Source organism: Aulostomus chinensis, chromosome 14 (genome assembly GCF_037954235.1).
Source record: "Aulostomus chinensis isolate RoL2024-O1b breed Wild chromosome 14, RoL_Achi_v1.0, whole genome shotgun sequence".
Classification (NCBI taxonomy): Eukaryota; Metazoa; Chordata; class Actinopteri; order Syngnathiformes; family Aulostomidae; genus Aulostomus; species Aulostomus chinensis.
In genome coordinates this window covers 166,592-186,298 of record NC_141333.1, presented here as the reverse complement: position 1 = coordinate 186,298, position 19,707 = coordinate 166,592, and the positions used below count along the sequence as shown (strand labels likewise).

At 46.6% G+C, this 19,707-nt stretch overlaps 1 protein-coding gene across 1 annotated transcript; it reads left to right on the top strand.

The window, feature by feature from the left end:
* The first annotated feature begins 38 nt into the window (after positions 1–38).
* grin3bb (glutamate receptor, ionotropic, N-methyl-D-aspartate 3Bb) lies at positions 39–19,488 on the top strand. Its single transcript, XM_086225099.1, has 9 exons — positions 39–485; positions 6,326–6,936; positions 7,683–8,775; positions 9,159–9,304; positions 11,248–11,363; positions 16,042–16,193; positions 16,274–16,438; positions 16,631–16,698; positions 16,786–19,488. Exons 1-9 carry the CDS (start codon positions 39–41, stop codon positions 17,501–17,503), a joined length of 3,516 nt encoding a protein of 1,171 aa, XP_086081225.1. The 3' UTR covers positions 17,504–19,488.
* The last annotated feature ends 219 nt before the right edge of the window (positions 19,489–19,707 follow it).

Sequence of the window (19,707 nt, the reverse complement as noted above, 5' to 3'; positions counted from 1 at the left end):
CAGCAGGAGCAGCAGAGCGACGCTGAGCGCGCGTCAGGATGATCACCTCGTCCCGGACTCTCCGCCTCGTCCTCCCGCTGCTCCTCCTCGTGCCATCGAGCCTCCTCCACCCGCAGCCGTGCCGCCTCCTGGCTCGGATCGGTTACACGGTGCGCATCGGTGCGCTCCTGCCGGCGCAGCGGGCGGCTCGCGTGCGGGTCCAGGCTGCGCTTAGCCGCGCGGTGGAGGCAACGAGCCCGGACCGGAGCCGGGACAACTTCCTTCCCTACAATCTGAGCCTGGAGCTCGTTCCCCGGCAGCCGGCGGCCGCCGACCCGGAGTCCCTGCTCCAGTGCGTGTGTCAGGGCGTGGTGGTTCGGGGGGTGTCCGCTGTACTCGCCTTCCCGCAGACCCGCGAGGAGCTGCTTCAGCTGGACCTGCTGGCCTCGGTTCTGGAGGTTCCGTTCATCAGCGTCATTGAGCATGGAGAGCCGCTGCACGCGCAGGTAAGACCCACCTGCTGCACCAGCGCCCGGATCAGCCGCCAGGGGACCGGGGTGACCTTGACCCGCGTGCTCGGTTCAGCTGGCGTGCGTAAGCAAGCAGGCTGGCTTCTGTCTGCGTGTGAGCGTGAGCGTGTGCGCGCGCGCGCTCCTGTCAATGGAGGTATGTTTTCCTCCATGTGGATCCAGTATGGGGGAGCCAGGCTGTCTGGACTGTTGGGTCTTACAGGTGTCAGGAGGACGTCCCAGTGATTCATATATGGAGCCAGCTCTCACATGTTCTATGCTAAAAACTTTGATCTATTAAGGTTCTGTTAACTCAAGTGACTATTGAATGCAGTGCCACATTCCTGGATTTTCCATGAAATGTGGTTCCGTCAGTGTGGATCAAGTGGGTCATGGTGGATCAGGTGGGTGCTTTCAGGATGTGGCGGCCCACATTTCTCCCCCTTCGCTCAACACAGTCCGTACAGCTAACACGTGATTGGAGGAAACTCATTTTTCTCCAGAATTCTTGATGCTTCGCGCAGATTCTGTGGAACGTCTCAGCCCAGAGAGGAACCTCAAGGCTACGAGATGGTCAGGATGTTCTGACAGATATTGATCATCGATTGATTCCTCAGTACAGTCACGAGTGGCGTGTGGTCAATGAGCATCTCAAGCTGAAGGTGAACCGACCAATCAAACGCTTGCCTCGGCATCAAACTGGTGCTGTGACTGTCGTCGTCATCTTCTGTGCTGGCTGGTGATCCAGCAGGTTCTTTGTTTCATTGTTTCTCAACGTCACAAAGTGGATCACTTCCTGCTGGAGCCTTTCAGAGTAAAATCCCATAGAGATTCACAGTGGGAGGAGATTAGTTTCGTCTCCACGCCGTTGGAAATAATCCTGTTAAAGCTGCAACAGGATTTCTCAGCCTTCCTGTTTTTTCTTTCATCTCGTTCGCAGTGTGAAGCAGAATCTTAATGTTCCGTCTGGAAGAAACTCGTATTGAAAGAGACGCTAGTTAACCCAAAGAGGTTTGCTTACATCAGTAAATCTAATAATACCGACGCTGCAGTCATGTGTCTCAAAGATGTTTGAGACATCATCAGCTGAGTTGCATGTCAGTCATGGAGACAGAATCTCGCCGGTGAATCCAGCTGGCAGATTTGATGCTGCTGATCTTTGAGATGGTTCTCGTGTGCCGTATTGACAGAAGTTCAGTTTACTTCCACTGACCAACCAGCATCATCACTTCTTTTGTCTGTTACCCTGGTAACAAAACCCGTCAACTGCCATCGGAGTAATGGATGTATAATGTAACATTATAGGTTTTTAAATATCTTAAACCTTAGATGTTGTCCACAACACACACCAAGTTGTGTGAGGTGCAATGGCTGATGGGTGATTATGCTCATCAGTCTAACATGGGTCCCTACTTGGAGGGGAACTCTGTTAGAACCACCTTCTTCCTGAAGATGGTGGTTCATTTTGTCTCAAAGATGAAAAAATCAACTCCTAGGTTCCTTACGGTGGTGCTGGGGGCCAGGGTGGTGCCATCCAGGGTACCTGTCTCATCAGATCAGGTGGTCCTCAGGTGTTTGGGCCCAGCACAAGAACTTCAGTTTATCAGAGTTTAATAAAGGAAATGATGGTCCTCCATGTTTCCTGTCCTTCAGACAGGCCTCCAGTTCAGTCAGCTGGTTTGTTCCATGTGGATCATTGATGAGTTCAGCTGAGTGTCGTCTGCATAGCAGTGAACATTAATGGAGTGTTTCCTGATCATGTGACCTAGAGGAAGCAGGGACAGGGTGAAGAGGACTGGTCCAAGCACAGACCCTTGTGGAACACCTGAACTGACTGTAGTGGTCTCAGAGGAACCATCATTAACTGGTACCAACTGAGATGACCTAGTAAATATGACCTAAAGATTTAAGTTCTAAGGCTGTCTGGCCTTTGGAAGGTTACGGCCGATTCATTTTTAATGATGCAATCGAGTCCAGAGTCGTTCTCAGTGTTTGTGCTGCTCTACTGATCAGTGACCAATGAGTGCGGAGCAAAAGTTGGCAGCAGGCTCGTCTGTTAAAACAGGACATGACAGTGAATTTAACACCAGTGGGATCACTTCCTTAAATCTGGTTGACATCATCAGACAGACATCTGGAAAACTGTAGTTTACCTCAGTGCTGTGTAGTCAAGTATTAATATAGTATTAGTACAAAGGTGACGGACCAGTGTGGGACAACAGTGAGAAAAGTGTGAGATGAGCGTGGGGGGAGAGTGAGGCGAGTTCAGGGGGAGCGTGTCAGGGATTCATCAGCGCTCTGTCTTCTTCTCCAGGCGATGCCTCGTCACTGGTGACAGTCAACCAGCCAACTGTTGGTTGTCACTCTCGATCGCTGATCGTCTGTCGCTCTCCTGGGCTGGCAGTTTGTACGTGGTAAGGGCAGGGGCGGAGCTGCTGGTGAGCTTCAGTGAATCCTATGATGATGTTAGAGCTGTTTGAAGTGGTTGTCTTTGATTCAGGAGCATGTTTGAAGCGGCGCCAGCACCGGTGCAGGAACTCCGAGAGGAAAACCAACAGCTCTTTGATGTCGCTGTCCCTGAGGCGGTCGTCAACGGGAAGCCAACAGCTTCTCAGTCGGCATGTTTCTTAAACCTTTGAAAATATGAATGAGGTTTGGTTGCATCTCAAGTAAGGTGGTGACTGACAGTTGCTGTCACCATGGCAACAAATGATCAGAATTTAGACGACTGACTGGTGGGCGGAGCAAAACACAGACAACTTAGGTTGGTTTATCTACAAACAACATGAGGAAGAAATTCTCTGCTGTTTCTAGAAGATGTGGATGTGGAGTCCTCAGGGATTTACTGTTGCCTTCTGCACTGGCGTCACGACATCACACTGAGGATGTCATCAATAATATTGGTTTCTAAGTTGATACTGACACAAGAGCTGATTAGTCATTCTTCTGGGTTGATGAGGAAGGCAAAGCTGTAGATGAGTTTCCCAGCATGCCTCAGTTTTCACCACGCACTGCTACTTGTTTGCACACATACAAGAGTTTTACAGCAGAAACCAAGATGATGGCATTGTGAGCATAAGATATTTGATTTAGTGTAAAAAGATAAAATACTGAGTACAATTGTACACGATAGGAACTACTCACCCTAGAATGCATTGCAAGCAATATGTCTTACCTGGTGTTGTTTAAAACCAGCTACTTTTGTCATTGCTAGCTAACGTGTAACTTATATCAGTAAACATAAAGTTTCTAAACAGAAAGACAAATAATGTTCTTGCAGCCAAGTGTGTGTGTGAGTGTGAAATGAGAACCTTCCTTTACCAGCAGGAAGGTGGAGCAGATCCAGGCTCCATGGGGGCCAACGTCTGCTTTGACCTGCTGGAGGGAGAGAGAGAGACGGTGTACTCTGTCCGATAAGAAACATCCCGATCATTGAGGGATTTGCATGGTAGAAGAATCTAGAATTCTATTGTGGATCTGACAAGGATCCAGTGCAGAGAAGCCAGTCCAGGAGAGACATGGTCTCTTCTCCTGGTTCTGGTCAGTCCACCGGTAGCTGGAGAGTCTTGAGGAACCATTGGTGCAGCCTGATAGGAGGAATCACAGTCATCCATCCTGAAGGCAACAAATGTCTGGACTAGCGTCCCTGCATCTTCTTTAGACAGGATGTGTCTGATCTTTGTGACGTACGTGCGTGATGTACTGGTTTGTGTATATTATGAAGAAAGAAGTTATTTATATGTGTTATAAATATGTAACAAGACTTTGAAAGTCTTCTGTTCTTCACTCACTCGTGCCCATAAAAGAACTTGAGAGATTCGTCTGTCTAACAAGTGACATGAGAACATGTTTTTATTGTCTGGGTCATTGGGGGTTTGTTTTAATCATTGCTTCATGATTCTTAATCTTTTTCTTATTCTTCTTCGAGGAAGACGATTTTTAAAAAATTCTCAGAAGAAGCTTGGTGAGGTTCTGAACTGGTAAACGGCCCGTATCTCTGGTCCTAACCCTTTGATTAATCAGATGAGAAGCTTTGCTCTTATTGGTTGAAGTCTTGGGGGTGAGGTTGGAAACAAATCCGCATCTGAAGTGATCACAGCCTTGAATTTTTCCCCCATGGAGGAAGTTTTGATTTAGAACTTCCACTTGCGTCTGATTTATTTCAGCATCTTTTAAAGAGGCCCTATGATGCTCATCTCAGGGGCCTCTCATACGGTGTTGGACCCGATTGGGGCAGTGTTGAAAGACTCGACCAATAAAAAACCTCCATAATTATCGCAGTCTGTGTACTCCTCTATTCTGCCTCTTTCCTGCTTTCCTCTGAAAGGCTTGGACTCAGAATCCCCCCCCCCCCACACACACACACACACACCTTCTCCATGCCTACCGCGCCCACTCTGCTGCAATTGGTCAGTGTATCAAGGGGCCCGCTCCCCCCACTGCATAGTAACACGCCCTCTCTCACATGCAAGGATGTTGTCTCACCTGGAAACCAGCTCGTCTACAATTTTAGCATTTTGAAAAATGGCAACTTCAGCGATAGAATCGTACGTCTTGTATGTACACTGAGAGCAATGCTTTCACCGCAGTTCAGAGCTAAAAACAGACAAGATGCTACTTCCAGCCTGTGGTTCGTGTCCTCCTCACAACAGGCAGATGCCTTCAGGATTGCTTTTTCACAAATTCAGCTCAGTTGAACCGAGGTTTGTTTAGGAAACTGTTGTCCATGAAATGCAGAGAGCACATGAGTGGCGAAGCTGAAAGAGTTACTTAGCTACAATCTCGTTATTCTTGTATAATGACAATAAAACTGATTCTGATTCTGACACTTGCGCCCCTGAAAGCAAAAAATCTTCCCATTGCTGCCTTAATTCGTCTTCTTTGGGAAGTCCATGCAAAGAGAACAGTTTGCACCTTTTGTCAGCCATTTCGACTGCGGCGACACCACGAGCACTGACACCAGAGCCAGCTGAGTTGCCATACAAGGAGCTTCTCCCAAAGTTGTGATGTCACTAAATGAGACATTTGAAAAATCTCTCCAAATCCGAGGGTTTTCAGCAGTGTGGAGCTGCCTGAAACTGCCCCTGAGGAGTACTTTAACCCACACCCACCTCACAATATGACACTTCCACGTGTCAAGTGTCCAACATTTGAAACATACTTACACATCTGAGAAGCTGGAAAAGCACAATAGGTCCCCTATAAAGACCCGACTGTTACAGATGTTTGATCTCAACCATGTTAGAGAATAAAAGATTCGTTCATTAGCAATCAGAACTTTGAATCAAACATATTGTCTTGAAATGTTTAATGGTTAAAAACAGAAACTTGCCATTTGCTGTTGAAGCGTTCAACATCTCTGACTTTTAAATGGCAATAATGGCAAGTTGACTTGTCTAAATTACCTCCGGCATAATTTCCGCCCCCCATTGCATAGGAGTATCGGTGGGCCACCAGATGTGGTAAATATGTCAACAAGATGATTCGGTCTCCTCTCTTCAGCACCTTGTTGGTAGGATGTATTATTGGGTCAGTACCCATTGTGCTGATGTCAACAGGGGGCGACCAATCACCTTCATCAGTCAGCAGTCCTGTTGTCTGTACATATGAATACTCGAGTGTCAAACTGCTTCAACTGTTAGCTGGTTGCAGATATTGAGACATCAGAATGTTGTTTGATTCTTCAGCTACCATCTGAGGGGGCGTGGCAGAGGGCAGGGGCGGGGCTTGCACAAAATCCTATTGATTGCTGATTATTTATCAGAAATGCTTGACCTCTGATCATGTTCCAACATGTTTTTTTCCTGGTCCTCCTGATCTTTGTCCTGACTGTGTAGAACCAGTTCCACCTGCAGATGTTGACGGGGGTCCCAGAGTCCAGTCTGTCCGAGGTGCTTCTCACAGTGTTGCAGCGGTCTGGTTGGAGGGAGGTTACTGTGGTACTGTGTCGAGGCTGGGAGGAGGCTCGAGGTCTCCTGCGACTGCTGGACACTGGTGCCACCTGGCACCTGCGTGCTCTGCTGAACCTGACGCAGTCTGCACACGATGACACTCAGATTCATGACTTCCTGTTCCAGCACTTCCGACAGAACCGGTCACCGCCGGCATCTGTGCTGCTGTTTGGAGCTGACCCACAGTGTGCAGCTGCAGTGCTGCACAGTGCGCAGGACCTGGGTCTCACCTTACCCATGATGCACTGGGTGCTGGGCCAGCCACTGAGCCCCGACGCCTTGCAGGCTATTGGACTACCACTGGGCCTGCTTGCCTACGGACAAGTGGAGAGGAAATCGCTTGATTTCTACGTCAGAGATGCCCTGCAGCTTGTTGCCAGAGCCATTGCCTCAGCAACTGAGGTGAGACCAGACCTGGCTTTGATCCAGAACATGATGAACTGCTACGACAAACCCAACGGCCATGAATTGCAGTCATCAGGACAGTACCTGTCCAGGTAACATGTATGATGTCATCAAGCTGTCAACAGGTGAACTGTAACATGACATAATTCTCTTAGTTTTGTTTTTACACATTTGACCAATGAAAATTGCGGTGACTTCCTTTTTATATCATAGTTGGCATGATGCTACAGTTTTTAAAATGAATAAAGGATCCTAAGGCAACTGAAACAGGATCATGGGACAGAGAGAGAGAGAAAGGAGGGAGAGAGAGGTGGAGGACAGGGACAGAGACAAAGATGGAGAAGAGACAGAAAAGAGAGGGAGAGACAGAGGACAGGACAGAGACAAAGACAGAGAAGAGACAGAGACAGAAAAGAGCAAGATAGAGGAGGCAGAGAGAGATGGAGGACAGGGACAGAGACAGAGAAGATATTGATATTGATGAGTTCAGCTGTGTGTCGTCTGCACAGCAGTGAACATTAATGGAGTGTTTCCTGATCATGTGACCTAGAGGAAGCAGGTCCAGGGTGAAGAGGACTGGTCCAAGCACAGACCCTTGTGGAACACCAGAACTGACTGTAGTGGTCTCAGAGGAACCATTAGTTTGTCATTAGTTGTGATAATGATACATCATCAGCATCTTAGTAACTGTAACTTAGCTTTCCCCTGGATAGGGTTAAGTTGGAAGACAGGTAAACGCTGATACCACAGCCTAGCATTAAGCTCAATTTGTTGTTGTTGTCTGCTGTCCTCTATTATCATTCACTGATCTTGACTCTTTTTCTGTTCTGTCCTGCAGGTTTCTGTCCAACACATCTTTCTATGGTTTGACAGGCCCAGTCAGAGTACACCAGAACCACTCCCATGTCCTTACGTCCCAGCGCTTCCATATCTGGAGCCTGCGACGAGATGCAGTAGGGCAGCCCACCTGGGTGACAGTGGGCAGCTGGGAGGGGGGGCACCTGCATGTCGAAGACCAAGGAGTCTGGAATGGCCCCCATCCTCGCTACAGGACGGAGGGGCCAGGTGGGAGGACCAGGGTCCGCTGGAGGGCGGGGATGCCAGTGGCAGGCAGCCGGATCCGGGTGGTGACTCTAGTGGAACACCCCTTCGTGTTCACACGGGATGTGGATAATGAGGGCAGCTGTCCAGCTGGGCAGTTCTGCATGGACGCTGGGACCAACAACTCAGAGTCTTTGGAGAGATATTTTCATGAGGTGGCGGGCGGCAATGGCAGCTTCCTGCCTGCTGAATACAATAAATGTTGCTATGGTTACTGCATTGACCTGCTGGAAAAACTGGCCGAGGATCTGGGTTTTGAATTTGATCTTTACATCGTGGGAGATGGGAAGTATGGTGCCTGGAAGGGAGGGCGCTGGACAGGCCTCGTCGGGGATCTCCTCAATGGACTGGCTGACATGGCCGTCACTTCCTTCAGCATCAACTCCGCTCGCAGTCAGGTGATTGACTTCACCTCGCCTTTCTTTTCCACCAGCCTTGGCATATTGGTGCGCAGCAAGGACACAGCAGCACCTATTGGTGCCTTCATGTGGCCACTGCACTGGTCTATGTGGGTGGGCATCTTCCTTGCATTGCACATCACAGCTCTCTTCCTCACCCTGTATGAGTGGAAAAGTCCATACGGCATGACGCCTCATGGGCGAAATCGTGTGCGGGTGTTCTCATATTCATCCGCACTCAACCTTTGTTATGCCATCCTGTTCGGGCGCACTGTCTCGTCCAAGACGCCCAAGTGCTGGACAGGCCGCTTCTTGATGAACCTGTGGGCCATCTTCTGCCTGCTGGTGTTGTCAAGCTACACCGCCAACCTTGCTGCTGTCATGGTGGGTGAGAAGACCTTCGAGGAGGTCTCAGGAATCCATGATGCGAAGGTTAGTTTACACACCACCTTTTAACTCTCTGGATCCAAACTAACAGTGACTTTTTGATTGAGCTGAGATAAGTTCAGAGTATAGGACCAGGACCAGGGTTCAGGCGTCTGCATTCTGGTTCAGGGCCATGGGACAGGTTTGGGACCAGAATTCAGAATCAGGAACAGGGTTCTGGTTCAGGATTAGGACTAGGGTTCAGGACCAGGCTTAAGGTTTATTTCTCTCAAAGGTCTTACTGGATGAAGACTCTGGTGAACTCATTACTTTGGATGAAATCTACTGAATCACGTACTCCAAAATCATCAGAGTACGTCGAAAAAAAAGTCAGTTATACCAGTCAGTCACTTGTCATTGGCTGTCTTTTTCTTCATTGGTGTGTCTAGCTGCATCATCCATCACACGGCTTTCGCTTTGGTACTGTGAGAGAGAGCAGCGCCGAGGATTACATGAAGAACAGTTTCCCAGAGATGCATGAATACATGCGCCTCTTCAACAAGCCCACAACCCCTGAGGGAGTTGCCACCCTCAAGTAAGAAAGTTTAAGGTGTTGCAGTTGTAGTAGTTTTAGTTAGAATGGTTGTTGTAGTTCTGGTGATGCTGTAGTGGCTAAGGATGCTGTAAAAGTAGTGGTAGTTAGAGTTGCTGTGCTTGTAGTAGCTGCAGTTGCTTTTGGTTGCTGTTGTAGTTGTAGTTGCGTTGATGCTGTAGTTGCTGTGGTTGCTTTAGAAGCAGTGGTAGTTTTAGTTGCTATTGCTGTTGGTTTTAGTAGCTATGTTTATTATAGTTGCTGTGATTTCTGTAGAAGCAGTGGTTGTTTTACTCCCTGTGGTAGTTGTAGGTACCTTGATGCTGTGATTGCTGTAGATGCAGTGGTAGTTTTACTCCCTGTGGTAGTTGTAGGTACCTTGATGCTGTGGTTGCTGTAGATGCAGTGGTAGTTTTAGTTGCTATGGTGGTTGTAGTAGCTGTGGTTGTTGCGGTTGCTGTGGTTTTAGTGGCTGCAATTGTTGTAGTTACTGTCATTGCTTTGGTTTTATTAGCTGCGATTGTTGTGTTTGCTGTTGGAGCTGTGGTAGTTTTAGTTGCTGTGGTTGATGTAGTCATAGTAGCAGTAAATGTAGTTGATGTGTAGGGCTGTAATCTCCCAGTTGACTGGTCAATTTATTAGTCGATACGTTCTGGTTCGACCAAAATTCTGATTGGTCGATTTTTTTGCCACGTTAATTTCATCAGGAGGAAAGTACCAAGTGCTAATGGGGGTGTTTTCAAAGCACCCCTGTTTCACAGATAACAATCTATCTTTGAACACCCCCTTGTTTTGCTATTTTGGACTCGCCCGACCTGCTAGAGACAGACAGACTGAAGAGGACTAGAAGGCCAGCGTCTGGTGGTTTGATGAATGTCTATTTAATGTTGACGGTTCCATTTCAAGTCAGTCCTCGTCCCCCACGTCAAAGACGTCTGCAGCGTGGCAGCATTTCATGAAAACAGATCATGGAAAAAAGTCGAATGCAAAGTTTGCCAACACCAGTTTTCATGTCACAGCTCCACTACAAACACGGCGTGTCACCTAGAAACGGCGAGCTAACGTGTCCACCTCAGGTTGCCTTTCAGTTTTGAGTATATGAACGTATCAGAATTAACATTTCCATGTTTTAGTCTAATAATTGTTTTGTTTTCATTGTAAAAATTCTTACCGAGGACTTGCCTTTTGTGTTTGAGAGTAATGTTTTCAGTTAAAAGTCTATTTGTGTCTCAGCCGCAATGCTGAGCTCCTGTGTTCAGTCTGGCTCTGTCAAGACCAACGATGGCGTCGCTCAGTTATTATAACCTGACAGAAACAATTGTCTCAATATTCCTCAGCAGGTTTGTGCTGGTAGTTGACACAGTAGAGTTTTCATGTATAAAATTAGTCGATTTTTAGTCCAAATTTGAGGGCTTCAGTCGACCAAGAATTTCTTTGGTTGATTACAGCCCTAGTGATGTGGTTGTAGTTACTGTAGTTACTGTATCGTTGTTGTCGTGGTAGCTGTGGATGCTGTAGTTTATGTGATTTTGGTAAATGGTATGATTTTTTTCGTTGCTGTGATTGTTGTAGTTGATGTAGGTGCTGTGGGGTTGTAGTTGCTGTCATTGTTGTAGATACTATTGTAGCTTTGGTAGTTGTAGTTTCTGCAGTTGCTATGGTGTCTTGGTTGCTGTATTAGCAGTATTAGTTGTAGGTTCTGTGGATGCTCTATTTGCTGTGATTGTTGTAGTTGTTGTGGTGTGTAGTTACACTGGTTTTTGTGTTATAGTTGTAGTAGCTGTGGTTGTTGTTATTTTAGAAGTCGTACTCGCTGTGGATTCTGTTGCTTTGATTGTTGTAGTTGATAAGATAAGATAAAACTTTATTCAACCCTCAGTGGGGAAATTGTGTGTTGTGGTTGCGGTAGTTGTATTTGCTGTAGTCTCTCTCTCTGTGTGTTGAAGGACAGATCCTCCTCAGCTGGACGCCTTCATCATGGATAAAGCTCTACTGGACTACGAAGTCTCCATTGACACCGACTGTAAACTGGCAACTGTTGGGAAACCATTTGCCATCGAAGGTAATTAATTTTGGGGAGATGGGGCACATTTGGACTCTCAGTATCAGGGTTCAGAATTGGGATCATGATCAGAGTATAAGATTAGAATCAAGGTGAAAGTCTAGGATCTGCATCATTAACAAGTTTCTGGATTCGTTTATTGTCAGATCGAGTCACGTCTGAACTTTTTTTTCCACAATTGACGAGATTTTCCGGCTGTCTGTGTATCGCTTTCATGTGGGGGAGGGTGCTATTGTGCACCTTGGTACAGAATACTGTGCATCGAGGTCCACCAGCAACTCAGGCTTTGAATCCAACTGTCAGCTGGGGTCAAGGTCAAGGTCAAAGGAAACTTTATTGTCCACAAGGGAAATTTGTCTTGGGCTTTCACCCCTGCAGCCGCCACACAAAAAACATCAAGTAAACAATACAGTACATAACAGGGCACACAACATTACACCAGTGCACAAATTGTCGAATTATTGACCCTTTTACTCATCGGTGTTTCAGAGCATCATTCAGCATTTTAGTTGACACAGGGACAAAGGAGTTCTTGAACCTGATAACCCTCCACTTTGGTTCCCTAACCCTTCTTCTGGAGGGCATAAGTACAAACATATAATGTAAAACATGTGAATCGTCCCTAACTATTTTTTGGGCTTGATTAAGTGTGGCCTGCTCATAGGTGGACTGCACAGAGGGGAGTTGTCTTGCCCCCATGATCTTCCCTACAGTCTGCATTCGTCTAACCAACTTGGACCTCAGCTGCACTGAGAGACGACCAAACCACACTGTGATGCCAAATCTGACCAGGCTCTCCAGAACAGCTCGATAAAATATTAACATAAATTTTTGCTCAACACCGTGGCCCCTAAGGCGGCGGAGGAAATGCAGTCTTTGCTGTAGTCTACTGTCCACATGTGTATTCCAGGTTAGAGAGTTATCAATAGAGATCCCTAGGTATTTGTATGAGGAGACCTGTGAGATGGTTGAGTCATCGGTGACCACAGTGACTCCTCAGATCAAACACCATCTCGAGTGTCTTCAAGCCGTTAAGAACAAGTAGCTGTCATCACACCATTTTACAAACCTCTGTACCTCTGAGAAATAAACATCTAAGCCCCCATTCTTATCCAGTAGGGATAAGATGGCAGTATCATCCGAGAATACTATTAGGGTTACTGCTTGTACAATTGTTTGTATACAGGGTGAAGAGGACAGGTGAGCTAACACAGCCCTGGGGTGCCCCAGTGGTCACGGTTCTGAGCTCTGACATGACATTCAGTTCCCGCAGTCTCCTAATTAAGAGGTGTGGCTGCATCGTGTTGAACGCCGAGGAAAAATCTACCAAAAGAAGACGTGCATAAGCTGTTTTGCTCTCCAAGTGTTTCAAAAGAAAACATTCAAGGGCCAGAACTGCGTCCTCCATACCTCTGTTAGACCTGTAAGCAAACTGAAAAGTATCTAACCACCAACCAACCGCTGCCTTCAGCAGACTGGTCATGATTTTCTCAAAACATTTCATGACTACTGAAGTCAAAGCGACTGGGCGATAATCATTATTTTCCTTACAGCATGCTTTTTTGGGAACAGGGATTATAATAGAGTCTTTCCAGATGGATGGAACAGTGCATGAGTCCAGTGATTTTTGGTAGATGGTACACCAAGCATCTGCAAGTTCCTGACTGCATGACTGCAGCAGTCTGCCACATATCCCGTCAGGACCTGATGCCTTACGGGGAAATGTGCGGGCAAACATCCTCTGGACTTCATGTTGATCCAAAGTAATTCCCGGATCACTGTGCATGGGTACATCCTCTAGGGCAGCTTCTTGTTCCTGCAAGAAGTCAGCTGTTTCAAACCTTGCATAGAAGTCATTTAGTTCATTGGTCTTTTCCTTCTCGTTTGAAACATTGATGCCCTTCTTAGCTGGAGCCATATTCATCATGGCCTTCATAGATTCCCACAGTTTTTTTGAGTTAGAAGCAGAGCAGTGGGCCTCAAACTTCTCCTTCTCCTTGCACTTAGCGTCCTTTATTTTGTGGTTAATCTCCTTCTGTATATTCCTCATAGTTAAAAAGTCTCCACTCTTAAATGCCCTTTGTTTCCTAACAATGCCCTCTTTAATTTCCCTCAAGATGTTTATTATTATTATTATTTGGGTACATAGGAACAGTCTTTTTTGTCAGAATTTAATATACTCTGTCACAGTGTCTGAAGCCTCCTCTAAGTCTAGGCTATGGAAAAGGCTCCAATCAGTGCAACAGAAGCACCCCTTTAACGTGACAATGCCGTCATTGTTCCACACATGTATAGTTTTAACTTCAGGTTTGCTTCTTCTAAGCAGTGACTTATATGTGGGAATTAAGTGGACAACATTATGGTCCGACGTAGCGAGTGGGGGTTTAGCCTTGGCTGCATAGGCATACTTAACGTTGTCATAGCATTTGTCTAAGATGTTATTACCTCTAGTTTTACAGTCAACGTACTGCTGAAATCCGGACAACACAGATTCAAGTGTACAATGGTTTACATCGCCCAGAACAAAACAAGGGGCTTCGGGGGTGCGTTTCAATTGTCTGTGAACGCAGTCTGCTACAGCGGTGGCTGCCCTAGCAGCATTTGCACTTGGTGCAATGTAGACCGCACACAGCACAATATTACCATATTCGCGAGGTAAGTAGAATGGTCTCATACTCAGACAAAGTAATTCAACGTCTTGAGTACACAACGTCTCCCTCACAGTGAATTGAGAGCACCACTTATCGTTAATGTAAACCGAGATCCCTCCTCCTAGACTCTTGTCCGCATCAGCTGTCCTGTCGAAACGTACCAGAGTGAAACCGTCAAGGGAAACAAGCGAGTCAGGAACTGTCTCGTCCAGCCAGGTCTCGGTAATCACTTGCAGACACGACTCCTGATACTCGTGTAGAACTCTGGTGTTGATTCGTAGCGTGTCCGCCTTGTGCCTCAATGAGCAGGCATTACAGAGGATCACGGATGGCAGAGGTGATCTAGTAGTCCTTCTCCGTAGTCTCTGTTTCACCCCTCCGCGTCTTCCCCGCTTCTGAGTTCGCTTGTTGTTATCGCTCCTTGGTTTCGTCACCAACAGTTCCCTAAGGGGGCCAAGGGGGGATACTGCCGTTCCTGGGTCGGAGAAGCAACAGCTGGTTGCGGGTGTAGTGCGGGAACGCAGCGGTTGCTACCGGCGTGGAATCCTGACACGGCAGCGAGTAACATTCTGCTATGATATCCCGGGCGATTATTATCAACAGCCATCTCAGTGGCACCATTGTTAGGTATCAATCGACACAGTCAGTGCACATAAAACACCCTAAATGGACCCAGACAAAACAATAAAAACATTACACAACACAAAGAGGCAGCAGCAGGAGCAAGCCCAGGTCGCAACAGTGTCGCGCCACCGGTCATTCTGTGTGGAGTTTATATGTTCTTCCCATTTTTTGTGTGGGTTCTCTCTGGGTTCTCCAACTTCCTCCCGTTCACCACCAACATGTTCATTAGGTTAATTGGAAACACTAAATTGCTCATAGGTGTGAACAGTTGTCCGTCTCTGTCATGGCTTTCTGATGACCTGCTCAGGGTGACCACCCCCTCTTGTCCAATGATAGCTGGGACCGGATCCAGCTCCCCCAGTAACATAAGAGATAAGTGGTACAGCACAGAAAAACTGTTAAATTACAAGGGGTACAATGAAATAGACAAATCACGAAACAATACAAAATACAAAACAGGGCTCACGATACGAAGTAAAGATGAAAGAAAATCAAAAATAAGAAATGCAAAAATCAAATATTCTCTATTTTCTTCCTCAATATGCAGACATACCAGTTTTTGCTGTGTTAGTACAAAATAAAATGCTCTGTGCTGTGAAAAAAAACAAAATATTTGTTTTCTCACCGTTGCCTTGTCTTTAACATGGGAAGCCAAAATAAGTCCATGCAACCGATTTGTTTGATGAAGGAGCGTCCGCTTCTTGTTCGACCTCGTCTTCCTCCATTTAGAAGTAATCGTTTTGCTGCTAGCTGCACGGTGGAGCAGTGGTCTTCACTGTGGCCTCACAGCAAAAAGTTTCCTGGGTTCGAGTCCTGGCTTGGGCACGGGTCTTATACAGTGTATATATATTATATATATATATATATATATATATATATATATATATACAGCATATATATACAGCATATATATATACAGCATATATATACAGCATATATATATATATATATATATATATATATATATATATATATATATATATATATATATATATATATATATATATATATACTGTATATGAAAGAGGGAAAAATGATCAGAAATGACGGGCTGGACTACCAGAAGGCGGCAGATGTTATGTTAGGGTAGCTGCAAGAACTTTGGAAGCCACAGGCTAAAGTCATCATGAGGAGGCTAAAGGAGGTGGGCCACAGCCAAACACCTCCACAGAAGCAGGCAGGTCCTGAGTCAGACTGACTAACTGGTGATAACTTACCAAGCAGACCTGGTGCTTATGGACCATCACCAACAGAAGAAGGTGGTGAGTTCATAGCAACGAAACTCGTATGTGCACACGGAAGTATGCGCAAACGGGGCATTAGCCCTGATGTTGTAGGATTTGTTGTTTTGTTTTTTACACTTTTGTCATTTATCTGTTGATTATTTCCTGTTTGTTTTTTAGGTTATGGTGTGGGCCTCCCTCAGAACTCTCCTCTGACCTCCAACCTGTCAGAGTTCATCAGCAGGTACAAGTCAGATGGCTACATGGACCTTCTGCATGACAAGTGGTACAAAGTGGTTCCTTGTGGGAACCGTGTCTTTGCGGTCACAGAGGTCAGTGATGTCATTGTGTGTGTTGTATGAACCATGATGTCATCAGATAGCAGCTTCATTTTCACTTTTCTTTGTCTCAGACCCTTCAGATGGGCATCCGTCATTTTTCGGGTCTTTTTGTGTTACTGTGTGTTGGAGTGGGTGGGGCCTTGCTGACTCTGGCAGGTGAACATGGTTTCTACAGACTCATTCTGCCACACATCCGCCGCCGTCAGAACCTGAAGTACTGGCTACACACATCCCAGGTACTCATCTCGATCCAGCTGCTGTCATGTGAACTCACAGTGTCTTTCAACTCCATCCAAGAATCTGTCAATTTAACGTGTTTGGTGTTGGTGACTCTGAATGTGAGGATGTTGAGGAGGTTGTTGAACAAATCGTCCATATGATGTTGCTGTAGTTGTCACGTTTCTAATGTCAGCTGTTGTTGTTGACAGAAGATCCATCGTGCTCTGAACATGACGTATGAAGATGTGAAGCGGCAGCAAGCTGAGAGACAGAAAAGGTTTTTGTGTCACATTGTTTCATTTCTTTTCTGCTTCTGATCTTGTGGCTCTCACATGTACATTTGTTCACGTCTTTACTTTTTCAGCTTTAACCCTCAGAAGTCTCAGCCCCCAACGGGAAACCCCTGCCCCCCCACCCTGCCGGCCCTTCAAGCTTCAAGCGAGTGGAACAATTCAACCAAGATGGCTGCCCCAGCGACTGCTGCTAAGGCTGGCCAAGACTTCAAACGAGTCCACTTCAACTTGGAAACTCTGAACACAAGGCGCCTGCTTGGATGTCTGGCCACCTCTGATGCTAAGGCAGGTGGAGTTACAGTTGAGAGGGAGGGGCCAGCTAAGGCAAGGGTGGGGCCAACAAGTATAGGATGTGAGAATGGAGGACCATTTGCTTCACTTGCCGGTCTGGTCCTGTCCCTTCCCACTGCCTCCACCAATCTCAACACTCCTGCTCCTCGTCTAGCCAGTGCAGCCCCGCCTTCTGTCACTGTGGCCCCACCCCTGCCTGGCGAGCTGTTGGAGCTGCAGGAGCAGATAGAGCAGATGAGGGAGCAACTGCGGACAGCTCTCGCCCGGAGGGCTGAGATCCAGACATCTCTGGCTAAACCTGCTACCAGGGCGATGGCAGACAACCCACCTCCTGTTCCCATGGTGACAGCAGCAGCAGCTGAAGGCCCGCCCACTGTCACCACTGCAACACCCCTCCCTGCCAACACAAAATGCGTGACGACCATGACAGGCCCTCCGCACAAAGTCTTGTCTAAAGTCCGCCCCATTCCCAGAAGACTGACCAGTGAGAGGAGGTGATGCTCTCTGAGCGTGTCACATGACACACTCAGCCCTTTTTTGCTGTTCAGGTGGGAAAACTTGCTGTTTTTGGAACTTGTCTCAGATTCAACTTGAAAACCTTTGATCCACCTCGCAGCGGTTCTGTGACCTTTCATCTTCCAACTTTTGAAAATAACTTGATTAGTCCGAGTCCAACTTTCTTTTCCAAGTTTCACTGCAGAACTTAAGATAAACAAAAACAAACTCCCCAGGGCTAAAGCACATAGACCACACCCATTTTTAGTTTTGTGGGTTTTTCCAGGGTTAAAGATATTAGTCACGTTTGGTTGGTTTGATTGACATCTCATTTTTTTATGTTTATTTTGCTGTGATTGGTTTTCACATGATTTGTTGTGGCTTATTTTACCAAATGTATCTTTGAGTCAGGGGCGGCGTGGCTCAGAGGTAGACCGGCCGTCTAGCAGCCAAAGGGTTGCTGTTCCATCCCCACTTCCCCCAGTGACCACGTCCAAGTGTCCTTGAGCAAGATACTGAACCCCTAATTGTTCCTGTTGGCCCTGCCATGGACTGGTGACCCGTCCAGGGTGAACCACGCCTCTCACCCAATGTCAGCTGGGATAGGCTCCACCCCCCCGTGACCCACAACAGATAAGCGGTATAGAAAATGGATGGATGGATGGATATCTTTGAGTCATTCACTGGCTTATCATGTGACCTGATTCAGGTGCATGATCCATGTTAGCCACACCCATTTCTAATTCTTTGCTGTGCGTCAATTTTTAGCTCCAGTCAACATCATCGTATTCAATTTAAACGATATGAGATGGGTGACATCATCCTGTCACACTGTTTCACCAAATGAACTGTAATCAAACCCATGGTCACATACGGGTGGGAACAAGACGATGAGAATGATGATGCAGACGCCAAACGTTAAGTGGAGTGCTTGTGTCGTCGTACTGGAAGTGTCTCCTCGACTCCTTCTTCACTTGAATCCCAGGTGGGTGGGGCTACAGCAAAAGGAGAGGAACGAGGACGTGCAAATTGGGAGTTAAAAGGGGGCAGAACAATGAAACCAGGTGGAACGTATTCGTGTAGCTTAGCACAAGACCCACACAAGTAACAAGTCACATGATCATCTGAAAGTTCTTGTCTTGACTGAGAAAAACTCATCAAGTCTGTACTGACATAAATTTTTCCGATGATAAAGTTCCTGATTAAATGTGTTTAAATACTGTTAATCACAAAGAAGCAAAACGACTAAATAATGAATAGGAATATCACAACAATCACATGATCAAGAACTCATTACAAACTAAGAATGCAATGTTACTCAAGGACTTCAGTAGCAGCAATAATCTGTGTCTCAGGTGTCCTCACAGGTGTGACATCTCCTCACCTGCTTCCTGGTTCTGGGTCACTGATGAATGGGGAGGCATTCACTATCCTGTTTCTCTGATGCTGATCTCAACTTTTTTGAACAAATTAAAAGAGGAAACACGTTGTAAGGCGTCGGGTCATATTTATGTTTTACATGTCACATGACAGCAGGTGTCACACATCACCTCCCCTTGCCATGCCACTGTCTGAGTTCCAAAGGATCAGTTGGAGAGTGTCCAGCACTGTAAATACCGAGTCAGATCCAGGCGATCTGGAGCCTGAAGGCAGCAGTGGTCCCACTGGGGGCTATGGCCACTGAACTGGGAGAGTGGCTCCTGCAGGTTCCAGGTACGTCACCTGAGGTCCCAGTCCAGGACCAGGTGAGGCACTGCAGGACCCTTAGACTCCAGCGCTCTGGTCGAGCCCAGCTGGAGGAGGACCCACACACACTAGTTATCAGTTAACACCTGATTGATGTCAGATGTACATTCACAAAAATGAGCTTCTGTCCTGATGAAATGAAGAACTGGAGTCACATGGTTCAAGATGTTGACGAACGTCAGCCTCCAGACGGTAATGACCTTTCATTTTTAATATTAAAATGTCTTGTTGCTCAGCAAAGTTTTCTCAGTATTTATTATTTTCTGTATTTCTTTATTTTGAAATACAAAAATGAAAAATGCTTTTTCTTGTTTCATAAGTCTTTAAATAAAATTGAAGTGTAATAATGAATGGGCTTCCTCTGATTCTCCAGACCAGCTGACATCTACGGCAGGTGAGACCTTGGCTGGACGTATGTCTCTGGCAGCCCCCTAAACTGTATTGTCCCTTTCATCTTCTCG

Coding starts and splice junctions, on each gene's coding strand:
- grin3bb (XM_086225099.1), top strand. CDS start 39: ATGATCACCTCGTCCCGGACTCTCCGCCTCGTCCTCCCGCTGCTCCTC. Junction 486..6,325: donor GAGAGCCGCTGCACGCGCAG/GTAAGACCCACC, acceptor CTGACTGTGTAG/AACCAGTTCCACCTGCAGAT. Junction 11,364..16,041: donor GAAACCATTTGCCATCGAAG/GTAATTAATTTT, acceptor TTTGTTTTTTAG/GTTATGGTGTGGGCCTCCCT.